General features: G+C 38.5%; 1 protein-coding gene across 1 annotated transcript in view; it reads right to left on the bottom strand.

Annotated features, from left to right (window-relative positions):
- lrp1bb (low density lipoprotein receptor-related protein 1Bb) overlaps positions 1-12876 on the bottom strand; it is a 322619-nt gene that overhangs the window by 149740 nt on the left and 160003 nt on the right. Inside the window, exons 27-30 of the mRNA XM_084723927.1 lie at positions 9986-10117; positions 9524-9751; positions 8180-8354; positions 7773-7867 (exon numbers count right to left, since the gene is read on the bottom strand). Of these exons, the coding sequence (XP_084580053.1) occupies positions 7773-7867; positions 8180-8354; positions 9524-9751; positions 9986-10117 (630 nt within the window). The remainder of the gene's footprint in view (positions 1-7772; positions 7868-8179; positions 8355-9523; positions 9752-9985; positions 10118-12876) is intronic.

Raw genomic sequence — 12876 nt, forward strand, 5'->3', positions numbered from 1 at the left:
GTTTGGAAAGCATTTGTTTAGAATTCAGTCTTAAACTTCTTTGGTGACAGTGATGAACAATAAGGAATTCAACTATAAAATACTGGTCTCCCTATTTTTGAACCATTGTTCCCACCCACAAACTGTATAGAGAACAACAATAGGTACAAATAATAATAATAATAATAATAATAATAATAACAACAACATGAAGATGAACACACATGGCTCCTTGAGTTTTGTCAAATGAATTTTTTTTCCACAAGCCAAAAATCTGAAACATACTGCAATGTTTTTAGAAATTTTTTTGCAATGAAAAAAGTTAAATTTTTTGTGCAATTCATTTAAAATCAAGGGCAAATCAAGGGAATAAAACTGCACTCTGTTCTGACTGTTTTGTTGCTGAACTCACATCTCCATATTTTTAGGGTTTTTTTAAAACATAAAGCGACACTTTTGCTCACCCTTTGTCTGTCTGTGGGTTCAACAAATATTTAACTGCTGAAAAGTATTAAAAGAGATATTAACTTTAACTTCACAACATTCAATTCCTTTCATTTTCTAAAAAGGAACAGTTTCTAACAAAATAATAAAATGTGGTTGGTGGACCTCACAAGAAACTACTGCACGATCATTGGTCAAATCTGTGGCAAAGTCGCACTGACTCAACAAAATTGCAAGGTCATGGAGAATTCAAGGAGTTAGGAGTCATCACAACATCACAACTTCCAAGAGGAAGTGCATTGCATTTGAGAGAAAGTGCCTCTATGACTAGTAACTCTACTAAACTTTTCAACTCACACCAAAACTATAGATGAATAACTGTCCCATTAATATTTTAAATTTTACATTATCACTAAAATATTAGCATTTGAGACATTGCAGCAAACAAATAAGATTATTGCTATTGGTAATTATTGGCTAATCTGCATCAGATGGGAAAATTACTACTATTAATATCACTTACAAATCATGACTTCATTAAACATGCAGCACTGAGGAAATGTATAATATAGGTTTCCTTTTGACTATATGTAACAGTACTGCAGCAGCACATTTCAGAACTCCTTAACATTTCCATACAACACTTTTTATGCATTTGGTTGAATGAGGGATAATAGAATTGTTTATGTGTTTGCTGGCTCTTTAGAAAAGCTCCAGCTGGCAAGAAAAATGAACAAGAGTGAGACTAACTGCTTTTTCCTCCTCGTCTAACATGAAGGTTTTTCACAGAATGCTGCTGTGAATGGTGGCAACTGAAAGCAATTTCAATCGTGGACCTCACTGGACAACTCACTGTCTCCCACCATGCATTGGATTTATGTCTGGCAGATTCACAGTCACAATGCGTCATTAATTTACGCTTGTCCCCAGGTCTACACCATAATCATAAATGAAGCCAGTGAAATATGGTGCGCCCTGCTATCTGTGCCGCTGACAGGCCGAGGAGAATGAAGAAATACAATGAACACAATGGAGCTGTTTGTGTGACAAAACGGGAGTCTGACCTTGAGCTGGGCAACAACAGCTACAAGAGATGAACACCATCTGATTGTTTCTGCTAAAACAAGCTGCAGTCACTCACTTAAACACACATCATGAATGTACACTTGAGTACTTTATGCATATTAGTATAATAACTTAAATGCAACAAATTTATAATCAGGCAGCAGAGACTAATCAATGGTCCAAATGAATTATAATGATTATCCTCTCAGTAGGAACCATAGAACCAAGATTGCAATGTGAAAATACACAGAAGGACCAAGCAGTCAAACATTCTTCACATTTCTCCAGTCTTTCCACTGTTTTCCTTGAATACAGTCATATGTGGACTGATGGAAATTCAGACCTCCAAAATTCAACGATACAGAAACAGAAAACTTTTCCATCGATCACTTCCCTTACTGTCACTGTATCACAGCAGAGCTCATCCACAAACGCTGCTCAATGATTCCTCTCCAGCACATTTCAGACTGCCAGTTAGACTCCTATAGGCTGATCCTACTCAACAGATGCTTGAGGGACTGTGTGTGCAATCATCCTAATCATTGTCCTGGTTAGATGTCTTAAGTGTTTTTACATGGTTGTTTTCTCTTATCAACCTTCTTTTCTTTATTCTGTATTTACATCAAGTTTTGATTTTCATTAATGAGCTATTTGATTTCTTATTTCAGTAATAGATCATTATACAGTGTAAACCACAGGAGCAATATGTAGTAATTGCATGTCTAAAAATGAGTACTGCAGTCCAAACAAGCGAGTTGGAGTCATCGACAGTAGATTAAATATGTTGAAATCTGATTTAATATGTGATCCATGGCAAAGCTGAGGCAAGCCGACCAGCACAACGTTGTAAATTGGCAAAAACAAGCAGTACGAGTCCCACACTATGAGCTGATCAGCTGTTTAGAACTGTCAAGCATAGGATGTTATCCTGAAAACTAAAGCCCACTGCCTTGAAAATACACACTCTGGGGTTTGACTTCAGTGACTGCATGTCTCACTGCTGCCAAACTCCATTAACATAATGGTCAATTTAACCATTATTAGCATCTACTCCTTCCAAAAGATTATTAATCATTTTTTATGACTCACAAACCGACATTTACTCTTTTGGTGAAAAATTAGGCATTAAATTGAACTCTAAAAAATGGCAAAGTCAAGGTCTTGTTCTCAAAGAAGAGAGTATTTCAATATAGGATGTTTCCTTAATCTCTGATCACATATCATTTTATGATTTATTACAGTAAATATATTTCTCCTTTAAGTGACAATATTATAAAAGATTCTAGACGTTTAAATTGAATTTCACATTTTTACTTTAACCTAAACATACAGACCCCAATATTCTAAACAACAGATATAGCTAAAAGATTAAGTACGGAAGAAAATGAGTTTCAAGTACTGTTGACTTGGAGAGGATTGCACAAAATCTCAGTTAAACAAAAATTTAATGCAGAGAAAACTGGCTTCTACAGAATTGCATCTGTTGCTTCTCTTGTCCCTTTGGTGTCTTTCTGCTTGATGTATCAGTTGAGACTGCATGCGTTGTTTGTGTGCATGCAGTAGGCATGTATACACTCAGTGACCAGAAAAACAGGAATTCTAGCCTCCTAGAAGAGGTAAATCTTCAGTTTCTTTTTGCACACATATCACTACAAACTAGACAAACAACATCCAAACCAACAGCCAAAATAGTCCACGTGACATTCAGTTTGAATTTACATCTTTTACACCTATTATTCTGTAGGCTAAAATATTCACATTTAAAACTCAATCAAAACAAAGTAACTACATGACTACATAAAACTCTAAATATCCTTCGCTCTACCTATTATATCTATTTTCTGATTCTAATTGTATTAGTACTGCAAATCTAATTATTTGGATTTCTGAAGGGGTCCTTTCAATTTTATGTTTTTTTTATTCTTCTATTTTTATGTAATTGTCTGTATTTTTAGTTATTTTATGTATTCACTTCTCTTATTTTGGAGTTATATCATAATCTATGTATGATTTGCCCTTTTTAAATTAAAGAAACCTAATAAAACGACATAATCAGCAGCACCTCCATGCCCACGCCTGTGACTGGCTGAAAAGGTGATCGAACAGTCAGTGAGAAAGACATCATCGGTGGACCCAGGATGGCAGGTTGGAGCGTTGTTGTCGAGTTGTTCAGTGTGTCAAAGACAACCATCTCAGCAGTGCACAATAGATGAAGCACAGCACAACGTGTCATCGGGCAGCCGTTGGCAGATGGACATAGGAGACACTGTCACTGTAGGGTACGACTGCCAATTTTACTCAGGCTGCAAACTGTAAGCCCTTTCCTCAATCAATCATTGGTCAAATTAATGATCAATTAATTTATTTATCATACTTGCTGTATCAAACAATACCAAATGTCCTTAAATCCATTCAAATTTTTTTTTTCCAAAACAACATGTTCCACATTCTCTCACAGCGTTACATACACCCTTAGAAATAAAGGTGGTAACTAGAACCATATAGGGTTTTTCAGCTTATCCCCGTAGGAGAATCATTTTTGGCTCCTGTTAGAACTTTTTATAAAAGTTCACTTGGAACCCTTTCAAAGGGGTCCACCTAGAACCTAAAATAAATGATTTATACCTTGAACCATCTGTGAAAGGTTTCACCTAGAAGCTTCTTTGAGAAGTTCTGCTGAGAACCCTTTTATGGTGCAAAGGTTGGTGAAAGTGGTGAAAGTTCTATCCAGAACCTTCCTACCTTTCTAAGGGTGCCAACAAGAATCAACCCAGGGTGTTCAGCCCAGAACCTTTTTTATATTATGGTACAAAGTACCCTTGACAAACCCTTGACCCTTGGTTTTAACGATCCTTGATGCACTCTTTCTATTAAAAAGGTTCTTTGGATGAAAAAGGTTCTTAATAGAACCCTTAGTCTTACAAAGAGCGCTTGACAACCCCTTTCTTCCAAAAAGGCTTCCTCAGAAAGAAATTGTTCTGGGTAGAACCACGGCCCTTCAGGAAGAACCCTTTTGGAACCCTTATTTCAAAGAGTGTAGCCTATGAAACATATAAAGAGATACATATTTCTGATTTTTATTTGATAGTAGATCAATTAAATTTTACTTGATTCATCATTGATTCTTAATGACCGATTAATCGATCATCAAGTAATTATCATCCTTAATCTTTGTTCTTTACCTGCAGATTTATGTCTTGAGGAAACACATTTTCAAATCAGAGCAAAGCAGCTTCATCCATTTATGGCTGCCGTGTTAATGGTCTCTAAGTGGATGGATTCTTTCCATTATGATCGTTCTTTCTGCTCCAGTACAAGATTCGTCCATCGGCTGATTCAAGGAATATTCGAGTGGAACTGCATAAAGGATGTGGCTGCTATAATCTCATACATCAATCTGTGAAATGAATCCCCCTGGGATGAACACGTACAGTTGCTGTTAAAGCATCCTGAGATAAAGAAGCATCCATCAACCCTTGAAAGCTGTGTGAAGCACTGATGTCTGTCGGGTTTGCTTTTAACAAAAGGATGCCATCAGCAATAACAAAAATCACTACCTGTATTTTGATTTAATTTAAAAGTAACTGTGATTTCTTTGGGGATAAAATTACTGTTCATGTTGGTTTCAAAGAAACTCCAGCATTGCTTGGCTTGCCACGCTAGAAACTTACTTTGACACGTTTACCCAGAGAGTCTGGAGACTGTCTTTGACGTTGCCTGTTGAGATAACATCACTACTGAAGTGGTGGAGGGGGGTTGTGGGAGCTGTTTGTGACTCTTGGTGACGTTGACGAAACAGGGGAACGTCAACAGGTACACACATTACAGACCTGTCTGTAAAAGTCAGACTGAAATACTGAGGTTATCACGACTTTCATTTGTTGGGTTATATTAGTAAAATTAAGGTTTAAATAGGGGAATTACTTCCAATGAATTTGCAATGAAGTGAACATAGATGTAACATGGTGCAGGCAGTGGCACAGCTGTTGATGCTGGAAAATTTAATTGAATTAAATTACCATAAATTGAATCCATATCCAAACAATGCAGACAAATTCCCTCAGTTTTCTGTGTTGTTTTGTTGTGCTAAGAGTGTTTGCAGTGGGCCACCACACATTCGTTCAGAAAGCAGCCCAAAAATCAAACAAATCATGTGATGGAGAAACTTAAATTATTGCAAACTATGTAAATGCTTTAATCTGGTTATTTATATTCAGATCAAATCAGATCACAGTGTGCATGTACACATACTGAGTTTATGTCAACTGAACAGAGAGAGCTTAAAATAAATGTCATTTTACACATCATCGCTGTCGAGCAGAAACCTCACATCTCCATATTTTGTCATTTTCTTCGTCTTTTTTTCATGTGTGCTTCATGTAACAGTGGTGGTACACAAGCTCAGTCTGGTTGTGCATGGAATTAATTTCACATGGAAATACATAAAATATGAGATCACTGAAATGCAATTTAAAATAGGTTTTGTCTTTCCTGTATTTTTGTTTCAGTATCAGCCTGATTACCAGAAGTTACGAGCTAAACTGCACTGGCAAGATAGCAGCCAGACATGAAATGAAGACGCTGAAAATTAGTGGTTGAAAAAGACTGCAAACGTGGCTCCAAACAGGAACTACTGCGAAGAGAAGCGCAGATCAGGAGGAGTAATCGTGCTGAAAATGAAGTTGACGACGGTGAACTGAGCACAAGTGCTGGTGGCTCCTTAAGAAGCACCAGAGTCCAGCACCAAACAGCACAAAATAGTCAGGTGTCACTTGTGGAGCTCAATATTTTCTGAGTTGGTACACGGTGTATAAAAGTTTTAGAAACCTTTTACCCAATAACGAGTTGTGGAAGGGATTGCAATTTCAAAAAAAAAAAATTATATTTCAGTTACTAATTCAAGCAACTCAGAGTTACTGAGTTACTTTTTGCACTAGGCAGATTCTCTTATGACTCTCTTATGCCAGGGCAGGTCACATCAGCTGTTAGCCAAAAAGCTAAACAAAGGATTGAGGATGAAGGAGAGTGAGAGAGGCAGACTTTCCACAGGTGGAGGTATTGTCAGTTTGAGTCTGTTTGGCTCCTCGAGAGACAACATGCTGCGATGGAATCTAATTTGAAGGACCCACTCGGAGAGGCGGACTTTGTTTTTACCAAAGCCGACATCTGGACAGCTCACAACAGAAATCCTCTATGTGTTAAAAGTTCACTGGATCAGCGGTTCAACTTTGAAGTGCAACAAGGTACAAAGGTAATACAGTTATATAACGGACAGACAACTTTTAATACAAAGTAAGTAAGTAAAAAGTCACTTGTTCCACTTCCTGAGCTGCGTGTCCAATACTCTTCTGGAAGACATAATAAAGCTACAAGCAGCATTAAACGGGGCCTTGCACCTCCGTGCCATTCGGAGCATACAGTGTCTGTGGCCCTGTGGCTGGACGCCTAACGGCTGACACCGGATGGCGCTCAATGTCACTTCCTGTCTCCACTAGATGTCACAAGGGAACACCCACAAATTCTACATCATGTTCTCGTATATAAAGTATACACCACACTGAAAATTTCATGTAAATGAAATGAATATTGTAACGGAGGTTTACCTCCTGTTGCCAGTGGGTGGTGCTGTGACCGTGACTCCTGATTGGCATTTACATGTGTTAAGGCCAAGACTCTGAGCCAAGTTACAGAAACTTCCTATGTTATGGCAAAACATCAAACTTTTCATCAAAGCCGCGTCAGTGCAACACCATCTGACGAAACCATCTCCACAAAACACATTATCGTGATTTAAGGCTTTTCTGAACTTGTTTGGAGGAGCAGGTCAAAGTCTAAAACATGTAATTTCCTGTTGCCAGTAGGTGGCGCTCTGACTATAACAGAATATTGTAGATGTGTACAGTAAGAGAGTAAGCCTTATTGTTGAGCTCTGTATTGGTCTGTCTGTGGGTTTTACAAATATTTAACAATTGCAAATGATTAAAAAGAGCTTGTGAATAAACCTCATATCTTCCTCAAACTGTCAGCAAAACCTCATATTTCCACCCCGCTGAATAAAGCGCCGTACACATGAGAGAAGTTAGCCTTCAGGGCACAAAGCTCTCTGCTTCAATTATTTCAAAAATATTGTTTTTTTGTCCATTTTCTGAAAAGTAAAGATTAAGGTCATAGAAGGTTTCTGCCCGACAGCGACAACATGTAAAAATCTTGTTGTCTGTCCCATCTGAGGCGGAGCTGAATAGGGGGTCTGACTCAGTATGCTAACCCAGAGCTCTCATACTGACCTACAGGGTCCCTCTGATTCTGGTGGAGGACCTTGCTGTTGCTCCCGTCCATGTTGGCCATGTTAATGGTGTTGCCATCTGTCCAATAGATTTTTCTGTGTGGAGAGGTGTGAGGTGAATAGTTAGCGGTCCAATTAGACACAAGATAACATGAGGTTTACACCACAGTCAATGAATGTTTCACTGTTATTAAATGAAAATTGAATTCGAGCCAATAGGTTGTGTTCCACCTCACAACCTTGTAAAGATCTGCAAAAAACATTTCAAGCTTGTCAAACATGTTCTCTGTACAACAACACGGCTTTGATCCCTCTGTCTGACAGGTGAGGTCTGCAGTCAGGTTTTCTAACACTCTGCATTGAAGGTGAGGTACTGATGAAGTGCACAGACTGCTCTAATCTACTTACCCCTTGGCGGGGTGCACTACAAGGCACCTTGGCTTATCAATGCCGTGGATGATGGAGGTCTTCAGGGAGCCATCAAAGCGAGCCACATTGATTTGCGACTCGTCATTTTCTGAGCTGAGCCAGTATAAGTTCCTGGAGAGCCAGTCTAAAGCCAGACCGCGGCAGTTCACTATGTCTGTCAGGCAGAGCATGAAAAAAACAAAAAAAAAAAAAAAACACAGTGAGGCATGTGTGAATTACAAAACTAGAATATAAATCATCTCATCTAACAGAGGCAAAATAAAGATATGAGTGGTCCTCAGCAAACGACTGTGCTTTTGAAGTGTAATTTTATTTATATATTTTCTGCTCCTTGTAATCATGTAGAAGCGAGGAAATAACAGCATTGATTAGTTCAATCAATTACAATGATTACTATGATATAATCAGTGGTGGAATGTAGCACAAGCACATTTGTTCAAGTACTGTATTTTTGGAGGTACTTCACTTGAGTATTTCTATTTTATGCATCTTTATACTTCCACTCCCTTACTTCTCAAAGTCAAACAGCTTTAGTTGCTATTTACTTTTCAGATTATAATTTTTCATATCCCTCCTGTCCAGTGAAAACCATGTATCTCCAAATGTGGAGATTCAGAATAAACAGTTGCTGTAGATAAAACCACCTGACAGAATGCAGCTGTAATATTAATCCAAAAACATCAGATATAAAAGTAAAAGACTAACAGGGACCATTTTACTGAACAATGACTACTTTGACCTGTCATATCATGTACATTTTACTGATGATACTTATGTTCTTTTACTAAAGTAAGGTTTTGAATGCAGGGCTTTTACTTGCAGTGGATTATTTTATTTTTCAAAGCATGGTATTATTACTTAAGCTTAAAGCTACTGCAAGGAAGAACTCTGCATGTAAATTCTTTGTTGTAAATCACTTTGGGCTGTATTTCTTGTATGAAAAGCACAATACAATACAAATAAAGTTTATTATAATCATTATTATTAACATTACAGAACAACTGATCTTCTTGCAGATGGTCTTGTTTGCTTATGTAGGTCATATAGAAGCATGAATAATAATAAATTCAAAGTATTTCACAACCAGTTAAAATCTCCTTGTAGTATCTTTAAGTTAAGGGTGTGAAACTTCTTCCACCACTGAATATAATTAATACAGTGCATCATCATCTATTATTATTACTACTGTATATTGATACAGTACAGAATTCAACTCTTGCAATATTAGGATATGAATATTAGTTTGAACACTCATTTTTGTAGAATATAATACCTCACACAGCATTAACTGTTCTTCTGTGTCGATGTCTGGAGTGCACCTACCTGCAGAAATGATGGTCTCTAGCTGGGTGCCATTGATGAAGGCCCGTTTGATGGTTTGAGTTTTGATGTCGGCCCAGTAGATCCTCTCCTCCTGGGCATCGTAGTCCACCACTGTGACATCATCGATGTCTGGCACCGTTAGCGCCGTCATGACATTCATATAAGGGTTGTCAATGTCCACACCGCGGATTTCAGACCGCCGCACGTAAAGGAGGAACCTTTTCAATGCTGGTGAGAAAATGAAGAAATCAATGATTCACACTGTTGAGTGCACCTTTTTTGTGTCATGTCCAGGTGTGAGTGTGATAACAGCAGGCTGGTGTGAATGCTGGTGTCAATCAAAAGGGCAGGAAGTCACATGTAAAGCAAAACATCCCCTGTGCTGTTTACATAGTAGCCTATAATTTCACTCCTGTAACATAAGGGGAAATCATGACAAATGAGGAAGGCGTTCTTGCTCACCGAAGCAGGACTGTTTGTTGGGCGAAAGCTTCATAAGGTGTGGACAGGTGCAGGACGCGGTGCGGTTGTAATTGATGAGACACAGATGTGAACAGGGACCACGTCCATCATTCTCTTCACATGGGTTGGATGCTGATGGGAAGAGAGGAAAAAAAATGAGGGAAACATTTCAGAACCATCAGCATAAGAAGATGAGATGGTAGGCAAAGCAAGAGGCTGGGGCCAAAAGCCGCTTCAACGTGACATTACAGGTCTGTCTGATTGTGCCAAGGAAAGAAAATGCATACTTTGAAGCTGACAAAAAAGCATTGCAGATAAAAAATAAACTACAATTGCAATATTGTTTTTGCAGTGTAAAAGCAAAAAAGAGGTTTAGAGGGTCTCGTTTGTTTGTTTGAGTTCCACTAATCTGCTGCCTGTGCTTGGTTTTTAGGTTGGTCTCTACTTGAACTGGGTCGAAGAGAGGTTAAGTGATGTGCAAATATATTATAAAATATATATTATAAAGTTGACTCTTGCAAAGTCATAACATACAGCAGCTAGATCAAATTGTACAGGACAATACAGTAATTCCTTTTTCAGAAATGTTATCACAAGTCAATCTGAACAAATCCTCTTTCCTCTCTTATTTGCAGTTAGAAGCCATCATCACAAAAATAGCCTCAAAAAGAACCAATATTGGATAACACTTTCAAAAACCTGTGGACGAGAGTGATTGGCTTCTGGCATGTACAAGCTGCTTCTCCTTTCCGACATTTGGTTTCTTTGTCCAGATGTGCATGTTTTGGGGCAATACAACTGAAATTACTCTACAGAGGACACACCACCCCCTCTAGACTTAAGGGGCCCTCACATGATAAGAAATTTTCCCCAGCCTCACAGTGGGGCAGGGTGCAGAGAGGCAAAACACAGCGCTACATGTCACATCTGCCTGGTATGCAAACGGTTGCGCTTAGCTTTAGCTTTGAATTTAGCTAAGTTCATAAGCTGAGTGACAAATCTTGTAGCCTTGACTAGCTGCTATGTTTTTGTTGTGTTATAGAGTTTGCACAACCCTTGATTTGTGAAAGTCTTGCAAGATTTGTAGGCATCATTTCTGCACTGTGCACGCTGTACAAACATTAAAATCATCACTCTTACGAGATCTTTCATGGGTCTGGTGTTCCCTTCAAGACTCGACCATCAGTTCCTCCCTCCTCTGCTTGAGTTGCTCCCTTATATCTATGGTCACTTCATCCCATACAGCTGTTACCTCATTGGTCGTGTTTTGAAAGGTCGGTGACAAATGAATTCAAAGTCAAAACTAATTGAACTCTTGACTGCAGCGCCCTCAACAATGGGAGAGCCAGCGCAGAGCTGGCTGCTGATGATCCTGTGTGGGGGGCCTTTAAAAAGATGGATTATACCCCCTCAGACCTGTGTTGGCATGGCTGTGGAGAGGTGGGCACCTCGGTCCACTCGCTTTGGCTCCATCCTGCTGTCAGCGCCCTCTGGGACGTAGTTACACACACACTGTCCAAAATCTGATGTCATTTTGTCTCTGGCTATGCTTGCTGAGCATCCAGCAGACTGGCATTAATTCTACGGTTGCACAAATAAAATTGAAGCATTTACATGCCTTGCAACAAAATGTAAATAAATAATTTGTGAATACTTGATGCATTGGAAAGTCAGGAAAATGTAATTGTTTTAGTTTAAACAGACAGTTTGAGGAATTTCTGAAGAAGCTGCATCATCTCACAACATCCAGCCTCCTTCTCCTGGTAATGTCACTCAGCCACTGCTTCTCATATTAAATCTGTTTCTCAATCATCTTGTTTTCTTCTGCATAGTAATGATTAATTATATAAAAGCAGTAATTAAGTACAATAAGTACAGTAAGTTAATAGTACATATAGTAAGTATAATTATGTGTTGGAGGATGTAATTTTGTATGCTCTTGTGCTTGTATGTGATTTTATGAACACAACAAGTGTTAAATAGAGACACATGCAAAAAATAAAATAATAATAATAAATAAATAATAATTTTTCACTGTAACCCTCCCCCACCCTTTTCCCTCTGGTCTGTCTTGCTGTCATTCCTGTGTGTCTGTTTATTGTTGAAAATCTATAATAAAATTAAAAATAAATAAATAAATATACCGTCGACTCTCAGGAATTTCGGGTGACATTATCTTAGTTGCTGTAGGGTTGCAGAATATCCAGTTTAAGACTCTAAGCCGCTGACAGTTTCTACCAGACATGCACAACAGCTTTAAACTGAACGGTGAGTTTAGTTTAAGAGCAATACATTTGAGTCAGTTTCCATGAATTTCTTACTCTGCCCTGTGCAGAATAAAGCGCCTCAGCAAAACTAAAGAAAGTCACCCACAGCTCAATTATTTCCCGTCATGCGGAAATCACATTTCATGCATCAAACACACCCATTTCTCCATCTACTCTGGGTGATTCATGTCAAACAAGCTCATTCAAAGTTCATTTCCTGGGCTCCTTCAGCACCACATTGGAGAGCCCCATTGCATCACAAATGTGGCTTATTTAAGACCAAAAAAAAAATAATAAAATAATAATCTCTGTCTCTGCGAGCTGGAAACAGCACCCAGCTGACTCAGTATGCTAATAGTGAGACATCTGAACAGCTCTGCATTCACCCGAATCATGCTCTTGAGGGATGACAGGCAGCAACAACAGAGCCAAGGTGTTTGTTTGCTCTAAACTGTCAGATGTATTTGCAACAAATAAATTAAAAAATGAGCCCAGTGCTATGCCAAGGCAGTGAAATGGTGGCACTCCCTGAAAGTGAAGGGGGGGAAAAAAAGGTAATTTTCAATGCAAAAGACATATGTGGAGAATGCCCAGTGTAGTGATGATACAATTTAGTATGCAAGC

This window comes from Lutjanus erythropterus, chromosome 8 (genome assembly GCF_056507025.1).
Source record: "Lutjanus erythropterus isolate fLutEry1 chromosome 8, fLutEry1.hap2, whole genome shotgun sequence".
NCBI lineage: Eukaryota > Metazoa > Chordata > Actinopteri > Lutjaniformes > Lutjanidae > Lutjanus > Lutjanus erythropterus.